Source organism: Molossus molossus, unplaced genomic scaffold (genome assembly GCF_014108415.1).
Source record: "Molossus molossus isolate mMolMol1 unplaced genomic scaffold, mMolMol1.p scaffold_m16_p_19, whole genome shotgun sequence".
Taxonomy (NCBI): Eukaryota; Metazoa; Chordata; class Mammalia; order Chiroptera; family Molossidae; genus Molossus; species Molossus molossus.
Genome location: NW_023425354.1, coordinates 3665843 through 3687742, shown reverse-complemented (window position 1 = coordinate 3687742; position 21900 = coordinate 3665843). Strand labels below are relative to the sequence as shown.

General features: G+C 55.8%; 1 protein-coding gene across 1 annotated transcript in view; it reads left to right on the top strand.

The window, feature by feature from the left end:
* SEC14L1 (SEC14 like lipid binding 1) overlaps positions 1–21243 on the top strand; it is a 56375-nt gene extending 35132 nt beyond the window's left edge. Inside the window, exons 3-17 of the mRNA XM_036267753.1 lie at positions 2789–2938; positions 3052–3183; positions 4437–4565; positions 5238–5472; positions 6511–6620; positions 8158–8347; positions 8898–8986; positions 11385–11455; positions 12299–12470; positions 12786–12920; positions 14880–15014; positions 17059–17310; positions 18352–18530; positions 18817–18918; positions 20565–21243. Coding sequence (XP_036123646.1) covers positions 2789–2938; positions 3052–3183; positions 4437–4565; positions 5238–5472; positions 6511–6620; positions 8158–8347; positions 8898–8986; positions 11385–11455; positions 12299–12470; positions 12786–12920; positions 14880–15014; positions 17059–17310; positions 18352–18530; positions 18817–18918; positions 20565–20580 — 2097 coding nt within the window. The 3' untranslated portion in view covers positions 20581–21243. The remainder of the gene's footprint in view (positions 1–2788; positions 2939–3051; positions 3184–4436; positions 4566–5237; positions 5473–6510; positions 6621–8157; positions 8348–8897; positions 8987–11384; positions 11456–12298; positions 12471–12785; positions 12921–14879; positions 15015–17058; positions 17311–18351; positions 18531–18816; positions 18919–20564) is intronic.
* Positions 21244–21900: the final 657 nt, after the last annotated feature.

The window sequence follows — 21900 nt, the reverse complement described above, 5'->3', positions numbered from 1 at the left end:
TGCAGTGGTCCCTGTGTGGGTTTTGCCTCCCTTCCTGGCCATCTTGGGCAGGATTCTTCCGTGGATTTTCTGAAAAACCACCTCTAGTTACAAGGTGGGGTAACCGCCCCAGCCCTGCCTAGTAGATCTGCTCCAGGAGGGCAGGGCCTGCGTTGGTCTTGGTCCCTCTTATTCCTTGGGGCCTGGCCACGCTGCCAGTGCCCGGTAGGGACATGTCTTGTCAGTGCACTGCCGGCCACTCGTTCCCCTCCCTGTGGGCTGTGGGTCCCTGCTGCCACCCTGAGGTTCCTCGAAGTCACAGTCCCGGGTTCTCTTGCTTGGAAATGCTCTCCCTTCATTGCTGACTATAAACAGACCCTCCCAGCCATTGTGGCCCAGTGTAAATGCCCCCTCTTCCATGAAGCCTTCCCAAACTGCTGTCCCTCCAGGCTGCATGTATTCTGTTTCTCCTGGAGTGTTTGTAGCACTTGCTGATTCTTAGGTCGCCCTGTGTATTTCCTTGCCTCCCTGTCCTCACTGTGCTTCCCTTCCCGCTCTGCTCCCCTCCCCCCGCAGTGCGATTGTGGTTCCTAGCGTGGTCCCTAGCGTGGTCCCTAGCGTGGTCCCTAGCGTGGTCCCTAGTGTGGTCCCTAGCGTGGTCCCTAGCGTGGTCCCTAGTGTGGTCCCTAGCGTGGTTCCCTAGCATGCTATGGAGGTAGCAGGAGTGTGGGTAATGTTTTCAGACTGCTGTAGCCTTATGATGTTATGGAGAGAAGATGAGAAAACAGTTCCTTGGGATGGAATGGCAGTGAAATCCTGGTGGAAGAGGCAGTGAGTTGCTCTGGCGCTGTGCGGCCCTTCTGTGGCAGCTCCTGCCGTCGGAGGATGACTCACGGTCAGATGGTCGGGCCTGTTCACAGGGACACCCAGAAACTTCACGGCAGGCAGAGTGTTTTTATTTAGTATGATGGTGTTTCGAAGCTACTTGCACCTGGTAGGAGGTGAGATCAGAGCAATCTGCCATTTCCATTCATCTTTTTAGCACTCTCAGTTTCTTCCTTAAACCTGTGCTTGATTGTGAGTAAGATGGGAAGTCACAGTTCCCCCGGCCTCCATCTTTAGGACAACCTGAGGGGTAGTGACATCCGTCAATCAGCCCCTTCCCGTGGAGCGGGGGCAGGGCCGCCCAGGCCAGCCTGGCTCCTCCTTCCAGCCAGACGCTCTGCACCCTCCTCCTGTGGTTTCCTGTCCCCTGCACCCTTGCGCTCAGTTCTGTGATCTGCACAGATTGCGGCAGAGTGAGCTTAGTCTGTACCTGTGTGTGTGCTAGAAGCTTGGATGAGTTGTGTGTGTGGCAAGTCTTTCCTTTCTTTTCACTGTTTCAAGGTAGTGGTAGGTTCACAGTACACCGGCATCGTTCACAGGAGTGATGTGGAGAGACTCATGTGCTCTGCACCGTTCCCCCCGGTGGAGCGTTGTGGGGAACCACGGGACCTCTCACACCAGGACGTTGACGTTGGTGCCGTCAGGACACAGAGCTCTCCCCCAGTGTCCCCCTGCTGCCGTTACAGTCACACCCCCTACCTCCTCCCTGCCCTTCCTTCACCTCGGCAACCACTAGTATGTTCTCCGTTTCTGTAATTTTGTCATTTCAAGAATGTTACAAAAATGTTTAAATCTGTGATCCACTTTGGGTTAATTTTTATGTTACAATTTTATGGGGTTTAGGTCGAGGTCCATTTTTTTGCCTGTGGGTGTGCAGTTTCTCCAGCGACAGTTGTTGAAAGGTAGTCTTCTCTATTGAATTGCTTTTGCACCTTTGTCAAAAGTCAGGCCTATTTGTGTGAGTCAGTTTATGGCTGTCTGCTCTGTCCATTGATCTCGTGTCGTCTGCCTGGACGTCTCTGGCTTGTATGCTCAGCCTCAATGCCAGGTGCAGCGATTGCTCCCCGTTGGCTCCTTTTCAAAAGTGCTCTGGTTCTTTTGCCTTTCCATGGACGTTTTTTTCTCAATCTTCACCCGAGGATATATATGTATGTTTAATCCTCACCTGAGGATATTTTATCAAGTATCTTCAGATAGAGTGGGAGAGGGGAAGAGAGAGGGAAAGAGAGAGGAACATTGATGTGAGAGGGACACATCCACTGGTTGCCTCCTGCACGACCCAACTAGGGCCTGGGACAAACTGCAACTGAAGTACATGCCCTTGACCGGAATCGAACCTGTGACTCATTGGTCTGCGAGCTGATGCTCTAACCACTGAACAACCAGCCAGGGCTCCATATAAATTTTTTATTTTATTTTTTTTAATCCTCACCTGAGGACACTTTTGCACTTATCTTCAGACAGACTGGGAGGGAGATAGGGAGGAAGAGAGACAGAGAAAACATCCATGCCAGAGAGACACATCGAGTGGTTGCCACCCACACGACCCCAACCGGGACCGGGACGAACCGCAACTGAGGTACATGTCCTTAGTGGGAACCGAACCTGGGACTCTCTGGTCCATAGGCCGACGCTCTAACCGCTGAGCCAGACCAGCCAGGGCTCATGTAAATTTAAAGTAGTTTTGTCTGCGGCTACAAGTACAAGTCTAGCTGGGACTGGGATGGAACTCTGACGCCTGTGTCCGTGTGGGGAGGACTGGCCTCCCCGCTGTGCTGAGCTTTCCCGCCCCGAACGGCAAGCGTCCTGCCCTCCGTGGGGCTGAGGTTTGAAGACCAGGCTCTTGGTGCCCAGTTAGGGGCGGGTTCATTCCAGGCAGTGTCAGTGACAAATTTTCAATTCCTCTTTTTCCAACTGTTTCTAGGCCTATGAAAGGAGGTTCCCTACGTGTCCTTTGATTCCGATGTTTGTGGACAGTGACACTGTGAATGAATTCAGGAGTGAGGATGGGGCTGTTCACGTTATAGAAAGACGCTGCAAACTGGACATAGATGCACCGAGGCTGCTGAAAAAGGTGACCGCAGGGCCCCAAGGAGGCGCCCCCAAACCACAGTGAACTGTGCCTACAGCTTCTGCTGCAGACGGGTGGTACTAATCAATCCTTTTCTCTTTATTTCTTTTCTAAAGATTGCAGGAGTCGACTATGTTTATTTCATCCAGAAAAACTCACTGAATTCTCGGGAACGTACTTTGCACATTGAGGCCCATAATGAGACGTTTGCGAATCGGGTCATCATCAAGGAGCACTGCTGCTACACCGTGAGTACCGCCCCTGTGCTTCCCGCGGCGCCCGTGTCTGAGGGCCGCTTCTCGGTCCCTGTCACTATTTCCCACCTGGGAGCAGCAGGTAGCAGGTGTGCTTGACTGCAGGGCGGGGGCAGCCAAGTGAGGCCTTGATGTGTTTGTGAAGATCGTTTCACCCTGTTTCACCCTGCCTCTCCTCCCCCACCCTCTCCGTTCACCCTGCCGCTCCTTCCCCGGCCTCTCCGTTCACCCTGCCTCTCCGTTCACCCTGCCTCTCCTTCCCCACCCTCTCCCTTCACCCTGCCTCTCCCTTCACCCGGCCTCTCCGTTCACCCTGCCTCTCCGTTCACCCTGCCGCTCCTTCCCCACCCTCTCCCTTCACCCTGCCTCTCCGTTCACCCTGCCTCTCCTTCCCCACCCTCTCCGTTCACCCTGCCGCTCCTTCCCCTGCCTCTCCGTTCACCCTGCCTCTCCGTTCACCCTGCCTCTCCGTTCACCCTGCCTCTCCTCCCCCACCCTCTCCGTTCACCCTGCCTCTCCTCCCCCACCCTCTCCGTTCACCCTGCCTCTCCGTTCACCCTGCCTCTCCGTTCACCCTGCCTCCTTCCCCGGCCTCTCCGTTCACTGCTCCCTGCCTGCCCTGTGCACAGGCCCTGCTCCACTGGCTGCTCCCGACCACGTGGGCGCACCTCCGCTGGTCTTTGCTCCGGGGTCCCCTCTGCCAGGAGCACTCTGCCTGTCCTCTGCTTGCCTCCTGCCCTCACCTCCGTCATCTTTGCTTAGATGTCCCTTCCTGATGAAGCCAGCCCTGAACACCCTGCTGAGCTCTGCAGCCTGCCCCCCACTTGTTTGAACCCTGCTCCATCTTTTCTTTTTTCTGTAACACTCACCCTCCTGCAGTGGCACAGCTTTGTACAGTTTTGTGCCTGTGTGTTGTGACGGTCTCTCCTGTGCTGTGCGCTGCACACGCCCGGGGTCTCGGTTTGTGTGTGATGGGCACGCTGCTCAGGAAGCACGGCGACGGAGCGAGGGAGCCAGGCATGACAGTGATGCTCTCCTTGCCAAGTCATTTTTAGAATGTTTTAGAAATCGTGTGTGTGTGTGTGTGATTTTGAATCTCTCTGTATGTAATTTTTCCATCTGCTGCTTTCATGATAACAACATTCTTAGTAATGTGAGCGTTTTTTCTGGTGACCAGTTGGTTGAGGAACAGATGGATGATCCCAGTTGTCATTTAGTTAATGGAATGTTTTCTCATTTACCTGCAGGTTCACCCTGAAAATGAAGATTGGACCTGTTTTGAACAGTCTGCAAGTTTAGATATTAAATCTTTCTTTGGTTTTGAAAGTACGGTAGAGAAAATCGCAATGAAACAATATACCAGCAACATTAAAAAAGTGAGTCTGTCTGGGGTTTACGGGAAAGGGTGGGCAGACGTCCCTGGGCGACTCGAGCTGGCAGTCCTTCTGGGAGGCTGGGAAGGGGGTAGTCAGGGGTCCCAGCCACTTCTCCAGGAGGAGCTGCTCTGCCCCCCGCCTTAGATCCCAGGAGTGGGGGGCTAGATGGGGTTCAGGGAATGCTGGTCGCCGGTGAAGTAAGCAGGAGCCTGTAGCTACAGGGCCATGCGTTCTTGGCTTGGACTTGCCAGGAGGGTGAAAGTTGGGGTGAGGCAGGAGCAGCTCACCCCTCAGGATCTGCTGCTGGGAGGTGCTGCCTCTGCAGGAGGCACAGCGGGCAGCGCCCAGGGCCCGCCGGGCTCGCGGGGGCCGTCTGCCGTGGGAAGCTTGCTCTCACTCTGCTGCTGCTCCTCGCGGAAGCTGGGTCAGGTGCTGAAGGCTGTTTCAGGGGGGCTTGGGAAAGAGTCTGGATTGAGACGCAGCACAGGTTCTGTCTCTTTAGCTGTCATTTCTTAGCCTTTGGAGAAGAGGGAGTAAAATATGAAAAACAAAAATGCGAAGACATTTGACTCTTTCCTATTTATTCTAAAGCAATTCAGTTTGGGTTAGTTTCATGAAAACCTGTGAGGGATGTAAGTATATGCTCGCCTTAAAATTGGTTTTGTTTTAAAGGGAAAAGAAATCATAGAATACTACCTTCATCAGTTAGAAGAAGAGGGCATCACCTTTGTGCCCCGCTGGGCCCCGCCCTCCCTCGTGCCCTCCGCAGAGCGGTCCGAGTCCTGCCGGAAGCGAGCAGCGTCGCTGGCTGTTGTGGTCCCAGAAGCTGCGCAGAAGGAAGGGCTGAGCAGCGAGCCCCTCAGCAACCCGAGTGGGGCCTCTGAGCCCGCCGGGGGAGCCCCCGACGGTGGGTTCATTCTGAGAGCAGGACGAGCCGAGGATGTGCCGGCGCCTCCTCTCTGGTTACCCTGCCCGCTCTGGTCCCCTAGGACCTCAGCATCATCACGTGATAGAAACGGAGCTCAGTGCTGGTCCTCCTCTAGCTTAGAGCACACTTACTTCACGTCTTCTCGAAGGAAGACACTTAGAATTGTTGTTATTGAGCAGAAAGGGTGTGTGAAGTTAGGACACCAGGAAGAGTTTTCCTTTTGTTGTAGTTGAGGGCACCTTTGCTGAATGGGGGTAGCAGCCGGTGACTTCAGCACAGCGCTCTCAGCGTCACGTCCGTGTGCCGTGTGCCAGGCACTGTCCTGCGCTCTTTGTGAGCACTTGTTAGTCACGGTTCCTGCTGGGTAGGAAATGCTCCCCGAGGCACCGAGAAGCTGAGCAGCTCGCTGGAGTCACGGCCGCCTGGCAGGGCTGCGGCTGGCTGCTGGGCTGGGCTGCCTTTCCTGCGGATGTTTTCTGCTTGTTATTAGATAGAGTGGGAGGCAGGGCCAGAGAGACAGAGAGAAACATCGATGTGACAGAGCCACATCGACGGGGTGCCTCCTGCATGACCCGACCGGGGCTGGGGACGAACCGCAACCGAGGTACGTGCCCTTGACCAGAATCGAACCCGGGACTCATTGATCCGTGGGCTGATGCTCTAAGCACTGAGCCAAACCGGCCAGGGCCCATTTGTTTGTTTTATTTCATGATTTTATATCATGTAATTTCTTGATAGAACTTTGAATTAAAAGTCATAAATATCTGTCATGGCATCATTCTATCATGAATAGTATTGAGATTTCACAAACAGAGGGGACCTGCTGGCAGTTAAGGAATGTGACAGATTCAGCAAGTTCACTTGTGGCTTGGTCAGTGATTGGGCTTTAAAGGCCATTCTTGAGGTGTCCTGGGGTGGCTGGTTTCATGTGTGGTCCCTGCAGTGTCCCTGAGTTCCTGGAATACTCAGGGTTCCGGTGTGCTCACTGTAAATGACGTCATGCGCCTTCTGTTTCAGACAAACTGGATGCAGACTACATCAAGAGATACCTGGGCGACCTGACCCCGCTGCAGGAGAGCTGTCTGATCCGCCTGCGCCAGTGGCTCCAGGAGACCCACAAGGGCAAAGTGAGTGGGGCTGTGCTGCTGTGGGCACGCCGGGCCCGGCCCGTCCACAGTCCCTCGGGGGGCTCCCGAGCCGTAGCTGGGACTGTCCCTTCCAGTCTAACAGAAGTTGTGTCTGTCTCTGCGTGGCACGAGTCCCTCGTGGCAGCTTGTGGTGCCCTTATTCTGGTTCACAGACTGATCTCGCTGGAAAACTGCACGTGTAGAGGGTTGGGCAGCTACAGGCCGTTCAGAGGTGAGAGATGCTCAGGCTTAGATCTGACGTCCGGGCAGAGCTTGAGGCTCGCGAGGAGCCGGGTTTGTGACGAGCCTCAGCCTAACGGGGACTGCAGTGCGCAGAGGCTTGTCTGTGTGTCTGGCCCGCTGACTGGTGGCGCGTGCAGAGGGCCTCTGGCTGTGTCCCTCTTGGTTACTGCAGCCCAGCTGTCTGAGGGCTTCGTGTCAGCTCTTGAGAACACAGCCGCAGGACCACTGGCTACCGCCTGTGTGCTGACCACACACCCTCTCCTTGCACTGTCTTACATCCCTCCAGCCCTGTGAGGCGGACGTGGGCTTTGCCACCCCTGTCGTACACACCAGGACACACGTACACAGAGACGTTGTGTAATTTGCTCAAGGTCTCAGCTAGTGAGTGGTGGGGCCAGGGTTTGAGGCCTGGCCTTTCTTTTTTTTTTTAATCCTCACCCAAGGACTTTTTTTTTTTTTTTTTGCATTTATTTTCAGATAGAACGGGAAGGAGAGAGGGAGGAGAAGAGAGAGAGAAACATTGATGTGAGAGACACATCGAGTGGCTGCCACCCACACAACCCCAACCAGGGCTGGGGACAAACTGCAACCGAAGTACGTGCCCCTAGGAGGAACGAACCCGGTCTCTCTGGTTCGCGGGCTGACACTCTGACTGCTGAGCCAAACTGACCAGGGCGAGTCAGGCCATTCTTAACCACCTCCATGTCACAGGCCCTTTCTGAGTGCCACCCCAGTGCTATTCCCAGGAGTGGGTAGTTAGGCTCCAGCTCCCACTCTCGCTCCTCTGTGGACAGGCTGTGTGCATCAGTGAGTGTGTGGCCGTGGAGGAAGACAGCAGGTCCTGTGAGCTCAGGCACGGTCTTGGCCTTGCTTTTTACTCAAGGAGGCACCCTATCGATTGTCAATGTGGAATCTGTCTAGAGAAGGGTCCTGTGTGCTAGCAGCACCGTCAGCGAAACCAGCACTGTTTTCTGACTTGTTAAAGATACACACACACAGAGAGAAAAGTGCACAGATCCCAGTGATGCATAGATCAGCTCCATGAGTTTTGAAGCATTTGGTATTTAAGAAGTTCTCGCTGCCTTCACTGCTTTGCTGAGACGAGGTGGGGTGCTGTACGGACCACTTGGGCCTGCTGGTTTTCTGGGGCGTAAGGAAGGCTGACTATGAACAGCACAGCAACGCAGCCCACTCTTGATAGGAAATGAGAGTTTGCGAATCTTATTCCCTTGGTAACGTTTTTTTTCCCCTTCGCAACTTTTAAAATTGCTTAGAAACATCTTTCTCTCAATAGATCCCCAAAGATGAGCATATTCTCCGGTTCTTACGTGCCCGGGACTTCAATATTGACAAAGCCAGGGAGATCATGTGCCAGTCTCTGACCTGGCGGAAGCAGCACCAGGTGGACTACATCCTCGACACCTGGAACCCACCCCAGGTCCTCCAGGACTACTATGCAGGAGGCTGGCACCATCATGACAAAGGTAACGTGTGAACTTGGCAATCAGGCGTGCTCCGAGACTTCTTTCCACAGAACCAAGTGGGCCCTTGAGTGCGTTGTCTCTCCCCTCTCGCCCCCTGGACAAACTGTCCATGTCATCACAGCCAGCATTGCACCGGTGACCCCCCAAAATTCCCCGGGAGTGTGAGGCAGGGCCGCGCTGTCTGCATCTTCATGCGCTGTCTGGGGCCCACGTTGCCTTTCTGCAAGTTACTCATTCCTCTCTTAATTAAGTGGAGTTTCTGGACGCACTTAAACAACCAACACGCCAAAGGCGCACGTTTCCGGAGCACAGTGCTGGTACAGGAGCTCCTCAGAGGCCTAGACCTGCGCTCGCCGTGAGACGTGCGCCGCATCTCATCCGGGACGGACCACGGCTGTTTTGGGGGCTGGGGCTCCGGTGCACACAAGCCAGCGGCTGCTGCTCAGTAGGAAAGAGCCGGAAGCTCCCCCGCAGGACGAGCGCGGTCCTTTGTGGGCCTTGCGGCAAGCCTGGTGCTGGTGATGATGTGCCTTCGCCTTCTCTCCTGCAGATGGGCGGCCCCTCTACGTGCTCCGGCTGGGGCAGATGGACACCAAAGGCCTGGTGAGAGCCCTCGGGGAGGAGGCCCTGCTGAGATACGTAAGTGATTTAGGCCTCACTTCCTTTCTGACAGTGGGGTTGGGACTTTACATTGTCCTGTCATGACCCGTCCCGCAGGTCGAGCAACGAGGACTCTAGAAGGGGAGTGAGGATGAGGAGGGACAAGAGAAGTGGAGACAAGACAGGATTCTGATCAAGTCTCGTTTATTCAGGGGGAGTTCACATTATATATAGGGGCAAAACAGGTGAAACAGTTAATGAGTATCCCACCTGAAGCAAATTCCAGTAAATACCCCAGGTGGAACAGATGCTAAGAATGGAGTAAACAGTTATCTAGAGGAATGCAGACACTGTATGCAGAGAGACCCCGCCCTGGGCCGGAGACAGCAGAGCAGACTAACAAGATGGATGCCATGCAAATGGTCTCCCACACTGTCATAACCAGCATGCGTTGCATTTGTAACCAGAAAGGATAATCTGTTGGTTTATGTGAAAAATGTTAAAAGCGGGCACAGAAGTTATAAAAATGTTGTTCATGGGGAAGCCTCAGCCAGAAAATCACTGTAACCCTCAAGATGATTCCCTGGGCGGGAGTGGATTCTGAGTTGCTTTTGACCTTCACGCCCACAGTGAACTGGTCCTTACCCTCCGATCCTAACTCTCCTCTTGAGATGTCTTGCAAACCAGACCTCTTGCCCTGGTTGGTTTGGCTTAGCGGTTAGAGCGTTGGCCTGCGGACCAAAGGTCATGAGTTCAATTCCTGGTTAAGGGCACGTATCTGAGTTACAGGTTCAATTCCTGGCCCCAGTCGGGATTTTGCAGAGGCAACCAATTGATGTATTTCTCTCACATCAGTGTTTCTCTCTCTCCCTTCTCCCCCTCTTCCACTCTATCAAAAATCAATGGAAAAATATCCTCGGGTGAGGATTAACAAAGAAACCAAAACTAAAATCAGACTTCTTCATAATATTCTTTCCACGGACACGTCCTTAATCCAGGTTCCTAGCAGCTTTTGCCTGGACTACATAAATGCCTCCTCCCCTGTCCCCGACTCGAGACTCCCCTGCCACTGCAGCCTCCACAGTGTGGGCAGCTGTGAGGTGGGGAATACAGTCCTTAAGTTAAAAAAAATGAACAAAAGCTTTAAAAGGTGCACCTATAATCCACTCACCCTAAAACACCCACTGTGGCATTTGTTGTGGGTTCTGTTAGCCCCCACAGTGTGCTTATACTGCCTGCATGCACATCCTCGTGCACAAACGGAGCATCGTGGAGGTGTGCGTGGGCCCCTGTGTGCCTGTACTGCCTGCATGCACATCCTCGTGCACAAACGGAGCATCGTGGAGGTGTGCGTGGGCCCCTGTGTGCCTGTACTGCCTGCACGCACATCCTCGTGCACAAACGGAGCATCATGGAGGTGTGCGTGGGCCCCTGTGTGCCTGTACTGCCTGCACGCACGTCCTCGTGCACAAACGGAACCTCATGGAGGTGTGCGTGGGCCCCTGTGTGCCTGTACTGCCAGCACGCACGTCCTCGTGCACAAACGGAACATCATGGAGGTGTGCGTGGGCCCCTGTGTGCCTGTACTGCCAGCACCCACGTCCTCGTGCACAAACGAAGCATCATGGAGGTGTGCGTGGGCCCCTGTGTGCCTGTACTGCCAGCACCCACGTCCTCGTGCACAAACGGAGCATCATGGAGGTGTGCGTGGGCCCCTGTGTGCCTGTACTGCCTGCACACACGTCCTCGTGCACAAATGGAGGATCGTGGAGATGTGCGCGGGCCCCTTGTGCGTGGGGAGATGTGCTGTCGGTGTTCCCTGCAGCTCTGCTTCCAGTCAGTTCTGACAGCACCTTTCTCTCGGCTGGTACCTGTGGTGTCACTGTCCCCCACTCCGACTGTCCTAGAGGAGCTTGTCCTGAAGATGCAGCCGCAGGCCACACCCTCCCTGCACATCTGTGCCTCCTCCTAACTGGCCCGCTCGGCTACCTGTCCCTTCTGCCGCAGAGCACAGGACACACTTTCTTTTTTTCAATTCTCACCCAAGGACATTTTTTTCATTTTTTGTTCAAATAGAGCGGGAGGGGGAGAGAGAGAGAGAGAGAGAAACATCGACGTGAAAGGGACACATCAAGTGGCTGCCACCCGCACGACCCAACCAGGGCTGGGGACAAACTGCAACCGAGGTACATGCCCTTAGCGGGAACCGAACCCGGGTCTCTCTGGACCGCAGGCCGACACTCTAACCGCTGAAGTCAAACCGGCCAGGGCAGGACACACTTTCCCGAGAGCAAGATCTCTGTTGGGGATGTGTTCTGTGTGTATCAGAAGGTGTAAACGGGACTTCGGTTTCCATGCCTACCTCCAGTGTGCTGTGTCATTGATGCGGCAGTGGCACCATCTCAGCTGACAGGGAGTGTGTGGCCTTGATCCACAGGTGCTGTCCATCAACGAGGAGGGGCTCAGACGGTGCGAAGAGAACACAAAAGTCTTCGGCCGGCCCATCAGGTAGACGTGCGGCTTTGCTTTTCCTCCCAACGTATTGAGACCACAATACGCTCTTTAGACCCAAATCTGGTCTGATTTTTAGAACCAAGTCTAAATAGTTGACTGTTTCCTGTGGTGTTCTAAAAGGTGGAAAGTAGATGAGCATGCAATGTGGCAGTTGTGGGGGACGTTGCTGGATTTGGGTGTTTCTAACCCCCTGGATGTGGCTGGCCTGTCTGGTTGGTCTGCACGGCCCTTGGGAACCCAGGGTTGCAGGTTAGGGTTTATCTGGGTTGTGTGTGTGTGTGTGTGTGTGTGTGTGTGTGTATGTCTGTGTGTTTTGTGGAGAAGGCGGTAAAAAAAATTATTCCGTGTTCCTAAATCATACTGCTAGGCACGGTGGACCGTTTTGAAAACGTGCAGTGACCCAGAGGTCGACCCGGAAGGGTGTGTGCAGATGGTCCCGCGGGCAGGGCTCTGAGGGCTGTTCCCGCTGCCGTCTCAGCTCCCGAGAGAGACGGTGCCTGCCTCCCAGCCCTTGTGAGGGGCGCACTACAGCTCGCAGCCACATGCGGCAGCACAGGCCTGCCGGCCCGGCGGCTCACCAGTCACCGCGCCTGAGCCTCGGGCTGGGTTGCCAGGCGTGTTCGCCACTGATGCTGTGGACGTGCAGGGCTGGTCCCACCGGGTGGACCCTACATGCCTCGTACGGGCACATACCAGTCTAGTTCATAACAGTGTCCTTTTAAAAACTGAGACTTTTGGAAGTGGGTGTAAATGACTATTTTATAATATCAAAAAAGTAGTCATGGGACCCAGCTTGCTAAGTGTGCTGTCTGGAGTAACACGTCTGTGCACCCGTAGTTCCTGGACCTGCCTGGTGGACCTGGAGGGCCTGAACATGCGCCACCTGTGGAGACCCGGCGTCAAGGCCCTGCTGCGCATCATCGAGGTGGTGGAGGCCAACTATCCTGAGACGCTGGGCCGCCTGCTGATCCTGCGGGCCCCCCGGGTGTTTCCTGTGCTCTGGACACTGGTGGGTTAGGCGCTGTTTCCGGCCACTGTTAGCGTTTGTCAGGCACACAGGCCTGCAGGCACGTCCTCGCGTCTGTGACTTGAACTCCTAGCGGTTAGGAAACATCAAAGTTAATTTGCAAGGATATAACATTTCTCAAACTGTTTCTAAGAGAAGAAAGAATCTGAGTATCCTAACATCATGCAAATGGATTAGACAAAAAACGTGTATCATACGTTCCCTGTCCCACACTGATAATATCATCATGTTGTAATCTAGTCTCTGAAAATCAGCCTGCCAAGCAAAGGTGACTGCAGGCTTGTCTCGTACTCACAGGTCAGTCCGTTCATCGATGACAACACCAGGAGGAAGTTCCTCATCTACGCGGGGAACGACTACCAGGGCCCCGGCGGCCTGCTGGACTACATCGACAAGGAGGTCATCCCCGACTTCCTGGGCGGCGAGTGCATGGTGGGTCCCGGCCCGGCCCGGCCTGGCTTCTACACGCTGCTGGCGCTGGGGCGGGGGGCTGGCCGGAGCGCTGGCGGGGGGCTGGCCGGAGGTGGGCGTTGGTTTGCACAAGTGATTCTCAAAACTTTTAGTTTGGATTATTTGTTTTTGTTTTTTATTATTTTTGGCTAGATCCGCTGTTTAGGTAATTTTTGATAGCATGCGTATTTCCTCATTGTTAAATACAAGTGAGAACTTGTCTTGGAATCTAATCACGGTTTGCTTTATTCACTTAGCTTCGTGTGAATCGGATGTTAGTTTATTGTTCATTAGATTTCACATATGAGTGAGATCATATATGCTTGTCTTACTGAATCAGGTTTTTTAACTGTTTTGGAGGAGCTGTGCATTTTTAAAAAACACTTTAAAAATCAAAGTGATTCTCAAAGAGATTTCCCCATTGACAGTAAATCAGGATATCATTTTAAAGGGGATAAATTGAGAGAATTCGTTCTCTTTGATGTCGTTGGGATTTTTAACATCGAGTGGCTAGATTATCAGGCAGATGCCTCCACTTTTCTGCCCTGTCCGTGGTGAGGGACCAGGAGGCTGCCGAGGTCCCGCGACCCGCCGGAGTGACAACTGAAGCCAGCAGGGAGTCGTGGCTCATCGGTCGGGTTCTTAGAAAGGCTGTCTCTCATTCTTCACACAGATAGAGTGGTGTCAAGGTGTGTGCACATGGATCTGACTCGTGATTAGCTAATGCATTGGGGTTTCAGGAAGGTCTTCCTGGATGGTTACAGGAAATGAAACAGCATTTAGGTTCAGCTCCGAGTTCATCGGTCCTGCCGTGAGGAAGTGCAGGTGGTCACAGTGCCATGCACGGAGCAAGCAGGGTCATTACAGGGCCTCACTTCCCAGTGCTCACGACCTGAACCTGAGGTCAGGACTGTAGGAGCCCCCACGCGACTTAACGTTACATAAGAGGGCCATCCACGTGGGCACTCAGTGAGGACGGGAAGGGTCACGCTGGAGCCGGCTGGACTTGCGGCCAGCGGTGCCTGTATCTGTGGCACTGCCACCATGATGTGGTCACTGTGGAGTCCTCATGACTGATGGAGGCCACCACCCTCTGGCTTTCCTCTCCACTCTGCTGTCCCGGCTGGTGTCACTTCGCTTCCCTGCGCGAGGGCTTACCCCCACCCCCAGCATGAAGTCTGCCAGCGTGACGTCCTCACTGACAGTTTCCGTTGTTTGCTCTCTGTGGTCGCCTCCCAGGGCTGATGACAGGCAGCACTTGGGTGTCACGAGCCGTGGTGTGAAGTCATTGCGTCAGGTCAGTCAGTTCCGGTTCAGCTCAGCCCGCTTCAGGAAGATGCGGGAGCAGCTCTCCTTTGATACTTTTTATCTAATGGTACAGACTGATCATTTGACTAAAGGTAGACGTGAAGCTTTCGTTGCTGATCACATATGACTGTAATTGCATATAATAAAAATAATGCCTGTGGCTGCTGAGAATAAACCCCTTTCTTTTTTTTCCTTTTTTTGGTGTGGTACGTGCCCCTAGTGGGAACCGAACCTGGGACTCTCTGGTCCGCAGGCTGACGCTCAACCACTGAGCCAAACTGGCCAGGGCTAAACCCCTTTCTTAACGCAGTGTTTTCCCTTCATGGTGCAGTATAAATCTTAGTAGTCCTTCTGCACACCAGCGGTGGTGATTGAGTCCAGCACCTCACACGCATCGTGTGAATTCCTTGCTAAATCAGCTTCAGCTCGTTCTCATTTATGTAAAGCCAAACACATGTGTTTAAGTGGGTTTTAGATGTTACTCTGCTGAGTACTGCAGGCTTGATGACATGGCCAGCGTTTCCCGTTTCCTCAGCGGCTTCCGAGCGGCCTTGCCAAGCGCTGGTGCTGGGCCGTGTTCGATGCTCAGGGCTGGTGGTGGCCCCACGCTCATCGCTGTGTCTCCACTTGCAGTGTGAAGTGCCGGAGGGCGGGCTGGTGCCCAAGTCTCTGTACCGGACTGCGGAGGAGCTGGAAAACGAAGACCTCAGGCTCTGCACCGAAACCATCTACCAGTCCGCCAGCGTTTTCAAAGGAGCCCCCCACGAGGTGCGCCCTCCGGGACACGCAAGGGGTGCTGGGTCCTTCCTCTCCCACGGGGTCTGTCAGTGGATCTCCCAGCAGCAGTTTGTTCAGAATCCAGTGCTTCGGCCGGGCTTGGTCTTCGGACTTTGTTGCACAGCATCTCGGGTCGAGAGGAGCTGCGCCAGAGGCCCGCTCTTCAGTTCACTTTAGTTAGGGTTACGTGGGACCAGTTTCATTTTCCGTTTATTGTTGACTGGGTTTTGGTTATTTATATTTTTAAAGGAATCTCTCCATTCTACCTGGTTAATGGAGTGAGAAATTTTCCCTTTTGCTGTCACACTGGTGCAGAAGCAAGGGTCTTTCTGTATCTTCACGTGCACTGTGTCCTGTGACATCGTGGGTGGCCTGAGGGGTGAGGACTCGCAGCTGAGTTGCCCTTCCTGAGCCCGGCACGAGGGCTGAGGCTCGGTCGTGGAGAGGACAGCACTCTGCCAGCTCCGACCTGTGGCGGTGGCCAGGAGCTGAGCCTACTGCTTCCTGCCATGCCGCTGCCCACTGGGCCACCAGCGTTTGTCCTTGCTGCTGGGTCTCCGGTGGGGCCTGGCCGTAGTGGGTACTGCCGCTGTGTGCGAATGAGATGAAGGCGTGGAGCGGTCAGTCGGCTGCAGGGCTCTCGTCTGCGTGGCTGCGTCCTGAGGATTCGTCGTATTTCTGGATTTGGAGGCCGAGCTCTTGTCTGTCTGCTCTGCTATCCAGGGTAGAGGACTCTGGCAGAATATACTTGAGAGTCGCAGGGGAGCTGTGACAGTGGGCAGCCAGGCTTCTGGTCACAACAGTCAGCACTTCATTTTCGCTCCGGTTTTTTTTTGTTATCCTCACCCGAGGACATTTTTTCTATTTTTTGTTCAGATAGAGTGGGAGGGAGGGAGAGAGAGAGAAACATCGACGCGAAAGGGACACGTCGAGTGGCTGCCACCCACACGACCAACCAGGGCCGGGGACAAACTGCAACCGAGGTACGCACCCTTAGCGGGAACCGAACCCGGGTCTCTCTGGACCGCAGGCCGACGCTCTAACCACTGAGCCACACCGGCCAGGGCTCCGCTCCGGGTTTTAAAGCACAAGACAAGGACCGCGGAAGCTCTAAAGCGAAGGCTGAGTTCAGTGTCCCAGGAGGCAGGGTGCCTGTCAGCTGAGGGTCAGCATCTCAGAGCCGCTTCGCAGAAGAAAGAGTGGGCCAAGTCATGAGGGCCACCACTGCCCTTGGACATGACCCTTGTGCTATGTGGAACCCGCTCTCAGGAACTTCAGTGGTGTATTAGCAGAGAAAGGGCGGCGGTGCGATTGGAGAAGGCCCACTCGACACAGCAGAGCGCTGGGGACGCCAGCGGAGGGCGGGCTCGGGGCGCTGGGGAGGGCCGCGTACGGCCCCAGCAGCCCACAGGCCCCGGCCTCTGCTGGGATTCTTTAGTGACTACGTAACTCTCCACAGCTGGTTTTAATTCCCGTGTCCCTCCCACAGTAATCTTTTGAAACAATAACTGATCATTCCTGTTGGGAAGCTTTTTGTGGGCGCCGTATAAAGTGCAGATTTTAAATTGGCATTCAACCCCTGGCTCTTCCCCACCCCCATGCCACATGTCTCCCCTCCTCCCACCCTGCTGGCTGCCACTGTCCCACTGTGAGCGGAGGTGCCTGCCTGGCAGGGACACGCCCTCCCTCCTCCCTGTGCTCCTTGTGTAACTGGCACCTGCTCTGGGCCTTCCCTGAGCTCACCAGCCCGGGCCATCCCCGGCCCACCTGTAGCCGTCCTGACTCACAGCCGTTCTGTGTCGTTGAAACCGTCTGAGTAGCTGGGGCCCAGCATCAGCATCGCCCTGGGCCGCGCGGGAGAGCCCTGGGGCCGCGGGGCCGAGCGCAGAGCAGGCCCGGGCTGCAGGGACCAGTGGTGACCAGGGAAGAGCGGCGGGAGCCTGGACGGCTGGCTGTGAATGGGGGGGGACCCGCCGCTGGACGCGACTGTCCCCCAGCGTACCTCGGTGGTGATGAGCTTCCCCTCTTCTCCCAGATTCTCGTTCAGATTGTGGACGCCTCTTCGGTGATCACTTGGGACTTTGATGTGTGCAAAGGGGACATTGTCTTCAACATCTATCACTCCAAGAGGTCGCCACAGCCTCCCAAGAAGGACACGCTGGGGGCGCACAGCATCACCTCTCCAGGGGGCAACAACGTGCAGCTCATAGACAGGCTCTGGCAGCTGGGCCGGGACTACAGCATGGTGGAGTCGCCCCTGATCTGCAAGGAAGGAGAGAGCGTGCAGGTAACTGCCTCCTCGCTCATGGTCTTGTCCTGAGAAGGGAGGCCGTCACCTCATCCTGCGCTGCGTGGCTGTCACTGCCTGTCTGGGAGACCGTAGGTGTCTGGTTCCAGTTCCGCTCAGAATGGCTCAAGGAGACACAGGGCTCGGGCCTGAGCAGTGCTGGACAGGATCCATGACTTGTGTCTGGAGCGTGTGTTTCTTTAGAAGTGTGTTCACAGCAGCGGCCGGAGGGAGGTTGGCGCTGCGTGTGCACGCAGCTGCAGTTCAGGGACTTCCTCCGCGGCCCGGGCCGTTTGTCTCCTTCCCAGGAGATCACGCACACAGAAGCGAGGGAGACGAGTACGTGGGTGACGGTCATCTGCACCGGGCATTCTGGGCTACTCCAAACGCCCCAGGCATTGGTGCAGCTGCAGCCAGCTGTTTGAGAGTGTGTCCCAGAGTGGCGGTTCTCAGGTGCTTCAGGCTTTCATGACAGACGCGTCATCTTGTTGCTTTGCAGTGTTTAGGGATGAGCCTGTCAGGTCTCGGTCTTAGAAGCAGAGAGCAAAGAACTGTCTCACTCAGTCAAACAAGGTCGTTCTGAGCTGCAGCGCAGTCGTCAGCTGCAGAATTAACGCAGGAGGTGATTTTCACAGGTTATTTGGTTTTAGAGGGACATCCTTTTGACACAGAATATGCTAGAAAGATCATTGGAAGCATGTCAGAGAGCATTCCAGATGACCTTTGTGACCCCCCCCCAAAGGTCCAGTGAAGGGCCCGCTTGAGCCCTCTGTCCTGGCCTTCCTCCCCATCAGGCCATGCCAGGCCCCTGGGCAGCAGCCTCAGAACGTCCCTCCCGTGGCCTTCCCAGCACCTAGCAGAGGCCTGGCGGGGACTGGCCCGGGCAGTGAACCAAAGTAGCAGGTCTTTCACCCCCCCGATGGTCAGGGCCCACTGCTGGATCCGAGAGACCGTAGTCGGCTCCCTTGGCTTCGTCAGACCGCGGCAGGGCAGGGACTCGGGAGGGAGACCTCCTCAGCCGCCCTGCCTGGCTCGTTCCAGGGCTCCCACGTGACGAGGTGGCCGGGCTTCTACATCCTGCAGTGGAGATTCCACAGCATGCCAGCGTGTGCCGCCACCAACCTGCCCCGGGTGGACGACGTGCTGGCCTCCCTGCAGGTCTCCTCTCACAAGTGCAAAGTGATGTACTACACCGAAGTGATCGGGTCCGAGGATTTCAGGTGCGGCTCCGGGCACGGCGCAGGAGGCTCAGCAAGGACGGGCTGGTGCAGGGGAGTGGCTTCTGGCCGTTTATCCTCATCATTCACGGTGCCTCTGGGTGCAAGGGCTGAGGGCAACCTCGTCCCTGGGGACCCTGCCCGCTGTCCTGCTTTGCAAGTGCCGATGGGGATGGGGCAGGGGAGGGAGCTTGTTGAGGGCGGGGTGTGGAGAGCAGCACGGGAGTCAGCAGTGAGGAAAGCTGGGCGGCTCCTGGTCCTCACCGCACCCTCTCTGTGCCCTTTGCAGAGGTTCTATGACCAGCCTGGAGTCCAGCCACAGCGGGTTCTCCCAGCTGAGCGCTGCCACCACGTCCTCCAGCCAGTCCCACTCCAGCTCCATGGTTTCCAGGTAGTGCCGCGCCGCCGCCTCCGACAGCCCGAGCTCCAGCCACGCGGCGGCACAGTGCAGACTCCTCACCCCTAGGTAGCAGATAGCCCGAGACGGTAGCTGTAGTTCCTGACCCCGAACTATCGACAGGTAGCTTTAACTCTGACTCATAGCCATAGATTTTGTATACAGTGTGCACAAAATCCAACCAGAGCACAAGGGCTATCTCGAAAGGAAGTAGTTTATATACCAATTAAGAGGTTGACTTTGTCTCAAGTGTTGATGCAAAAAATGTTTGGATAACCTCCATGCTGTCCATGATTCCTGCACCGTCCTCCAGAGGTGACCCCACCTTCCTCCTGGAGCGAAGCTGCCACCTTGCTCCCCAGCTGCAGTGCTCACCTTCTCTTAGTCGACCCAGCTACGGACTGAGTGACAGCCTGCTAGCTGCCTTAGAGCAGACGCCGCTTAAGTCGGAGGGACTGAGAGGCGGCCTGTGGGAGCCCACAGTCCGGCTTCCAGGCCAGATGGATCTGCGGTTCTCAAGTGGGTGCTGGTGGGCCAGGGGCTCCTCGACGCCAGGAAAACACCACCATCATTAAACACGGTTGTCTGTTCCTCCTTTTCACATCTCACTGATGCTTGCAGGACAGGGTCTTCCTGTGCTTGAACTTGGGCTGCGGGCCTCCTTCCCCTTCTCCTCCTGGCCTGTTGCTCTTCCTGCTGCGCGTGGTGGTTCTGAGCTCTGAGCTCCTTCCAGGTCTCTCTCACCTGCACCCCCCAGAGCTGCGTAGCGTCAGCCCAGATGGTCCTCCTCCTCACTAGAAGGATATTTCGAGTAGTCGGTCACATTGACCATTTTGAAACTGTCCGGTGTTCACTTTCAATAACCAGCGATGTCACTCGGTGTGGCCACTTGAGGATAGCGTGTGGCTTGTGGGAGCCCTGTGTCCGGGAGGAAGTGGACTGGTGGGCGTGGCGGCGTGGGGCTGGTGGCTGCGGGAAGCAGGACTTGGTCCCGATACCAGGATTCTTCATGGAAGCACAGCAGATAGGGGATTGGGTTGTCTTCTACATTTTCTTTTTTTCCCACTTACAAAGACTGGTCTGTCTCGTATTGGCCCTCACTTTTCGGCTTTTCACAGGAAAAGCAGTTACTTGCGAATCTGTCTGGATGTTGCACCGGGTTTGTCTCCACAATAGACGTGGTGTGTGGCGGTGGGCACGGCAGAGGTGTGCTTCTGCAGCCGCACGCTGAGACCCACACAGTTGGTACCACTGTGTGACGGGCACCGAAGTTCTGGGCTGTGGGTGTCAGTCTGCTCTGAAGGCTTTAGTGGGTGTCCGTGGGGCTGGAGAGCTTTGTGGAGCATGTGTGCGGCCCGGAGCGGAGGTGCCGGGCGGCCCGGGCGAGTGGAGCAGCCCTCGCGCCTGGTCAGGGACGCGGTGCCTTCCCGCACACGCCGTGGGCTCCCGTGGTCCCGCCTCCTGGAGCAGCTCCTCACTGGCACCAGAGGCTCCTTCCCAGGAAGCACAGTGGGGTTGGTTGCTGCTTCCAGTCTGCTTCCTGTTTCCAAGTTATGAGGACCTGAAGTTGGTCCCTCCTCTCTCTCTCTTTCTCTCTCTCTCTCTCTTTCTCTCTCTCTCTCTCTCTCTCTCTGTCTCAGATGGCGATTTTGCTGACAGCTGCCGAGAGCCCTTCCGTCCACTGCACACCAGCCAGGGAAGTTGTAGGACTGTCTGAATCACAGCCATTCCCCTCCCCCAGCCCGGAGACCTGTTCTTTCTAGTGACTGAGAAGCGGCAGGGCCGCACCCCAGAGTGGAGCGCGCCTGTGGGCGTCCAGAGTGCAGGGCCGCTCGCCAAGGACCCTGCGCTCTGGGAGCCGCGGGCGTGCCTGGGCCCCGCGGCGCCCCTCCTGGGCTGCCCTGCGGGCCTTCTGCCTTCCCGGCACTGAGGATTCTTTCCGTTCCCTCCACGACTAGTGTCTTACTCACTCTTCTCCCGAAATGCGTTATTTACATATCGGATTCTGTGTTTTGTAAACATATTACCGCACTCTTGGTAATACAATGCTGATAGTCTTTACAAGATTTTTTTATTGTTATCAATAATAAATGTGAACTGTTTAAAGAAAAAAGTCTTTGTCTTAATGTGATGTGTCCCTGGAAGGGTTTGTTCGTGAGTGGAGGTGAAGCAGGAGGGTCCCCGGAGCCTGCGTGTAGGTGTTCCGGGGTTCCAGGCTCCAGGCGGCTGCCGGGGGCGGAGCCCGGTGTTCGCGGTCCCTGTTCCAGGAGACACGCGGTCGTTTCCTTGAACTCTGACGATCGGAGTCAAACACGAGTCCCACACGATGCCTGCCGCAGCGTTTCTTTCGTAGCGGTGGTTCCTTTCATCAGGTGGCCTCCGCAGATCAGGTGGGCGGGGGGCCGCGGGGCTCCTGCGGGTGGAGCTGGCCAGAGCGACTTCTGCCTCCTCCCGTCCGCAGCTGCCAGTCGTCGATTTCAGCGTCTGTGCTCAGTGGGTGCTGGCCGAGGAGACTGGCTGGGACGTGGGTGGGGAGCAGGTGGTGTGAGAGTGTGCCCGCACGGCCGGCTCAGCCTGGGTTAGGAGTTTGCCCACCAAGTCGAGACAGCTGACACGCTTCCTGCCTCCCTCAGCACTGAAGTGACTGTTCCCGAGGGGAAGGGGCTTGCAGGGAACTCCTCCTGCTCTAGTGTGTCCGCCTGTCGTCAGTCAGGCCTGCTCTTCCCAAGCCTTCGGGTGGCGGCAGATTCTCGTGGTGGCAGCCAGGGGCAACTGAGCACCTGGTGAGCTCTGTGCCTGCTGTGGCCAGAGTGTCGCAGGGAAACGGGACATCTCAGACGGCAGCCCTTGTGCCTTCGTGTTGGGCCACCGGACCGCTCAGAGGTGTTTTCCATAAGTACACGTGCTTCCAGCCAGTCTCCTAGCATGCTGACGGAGCCTGGGCCTTGGGAGCCTGGGCCTTGGGAGCCTGGGCCT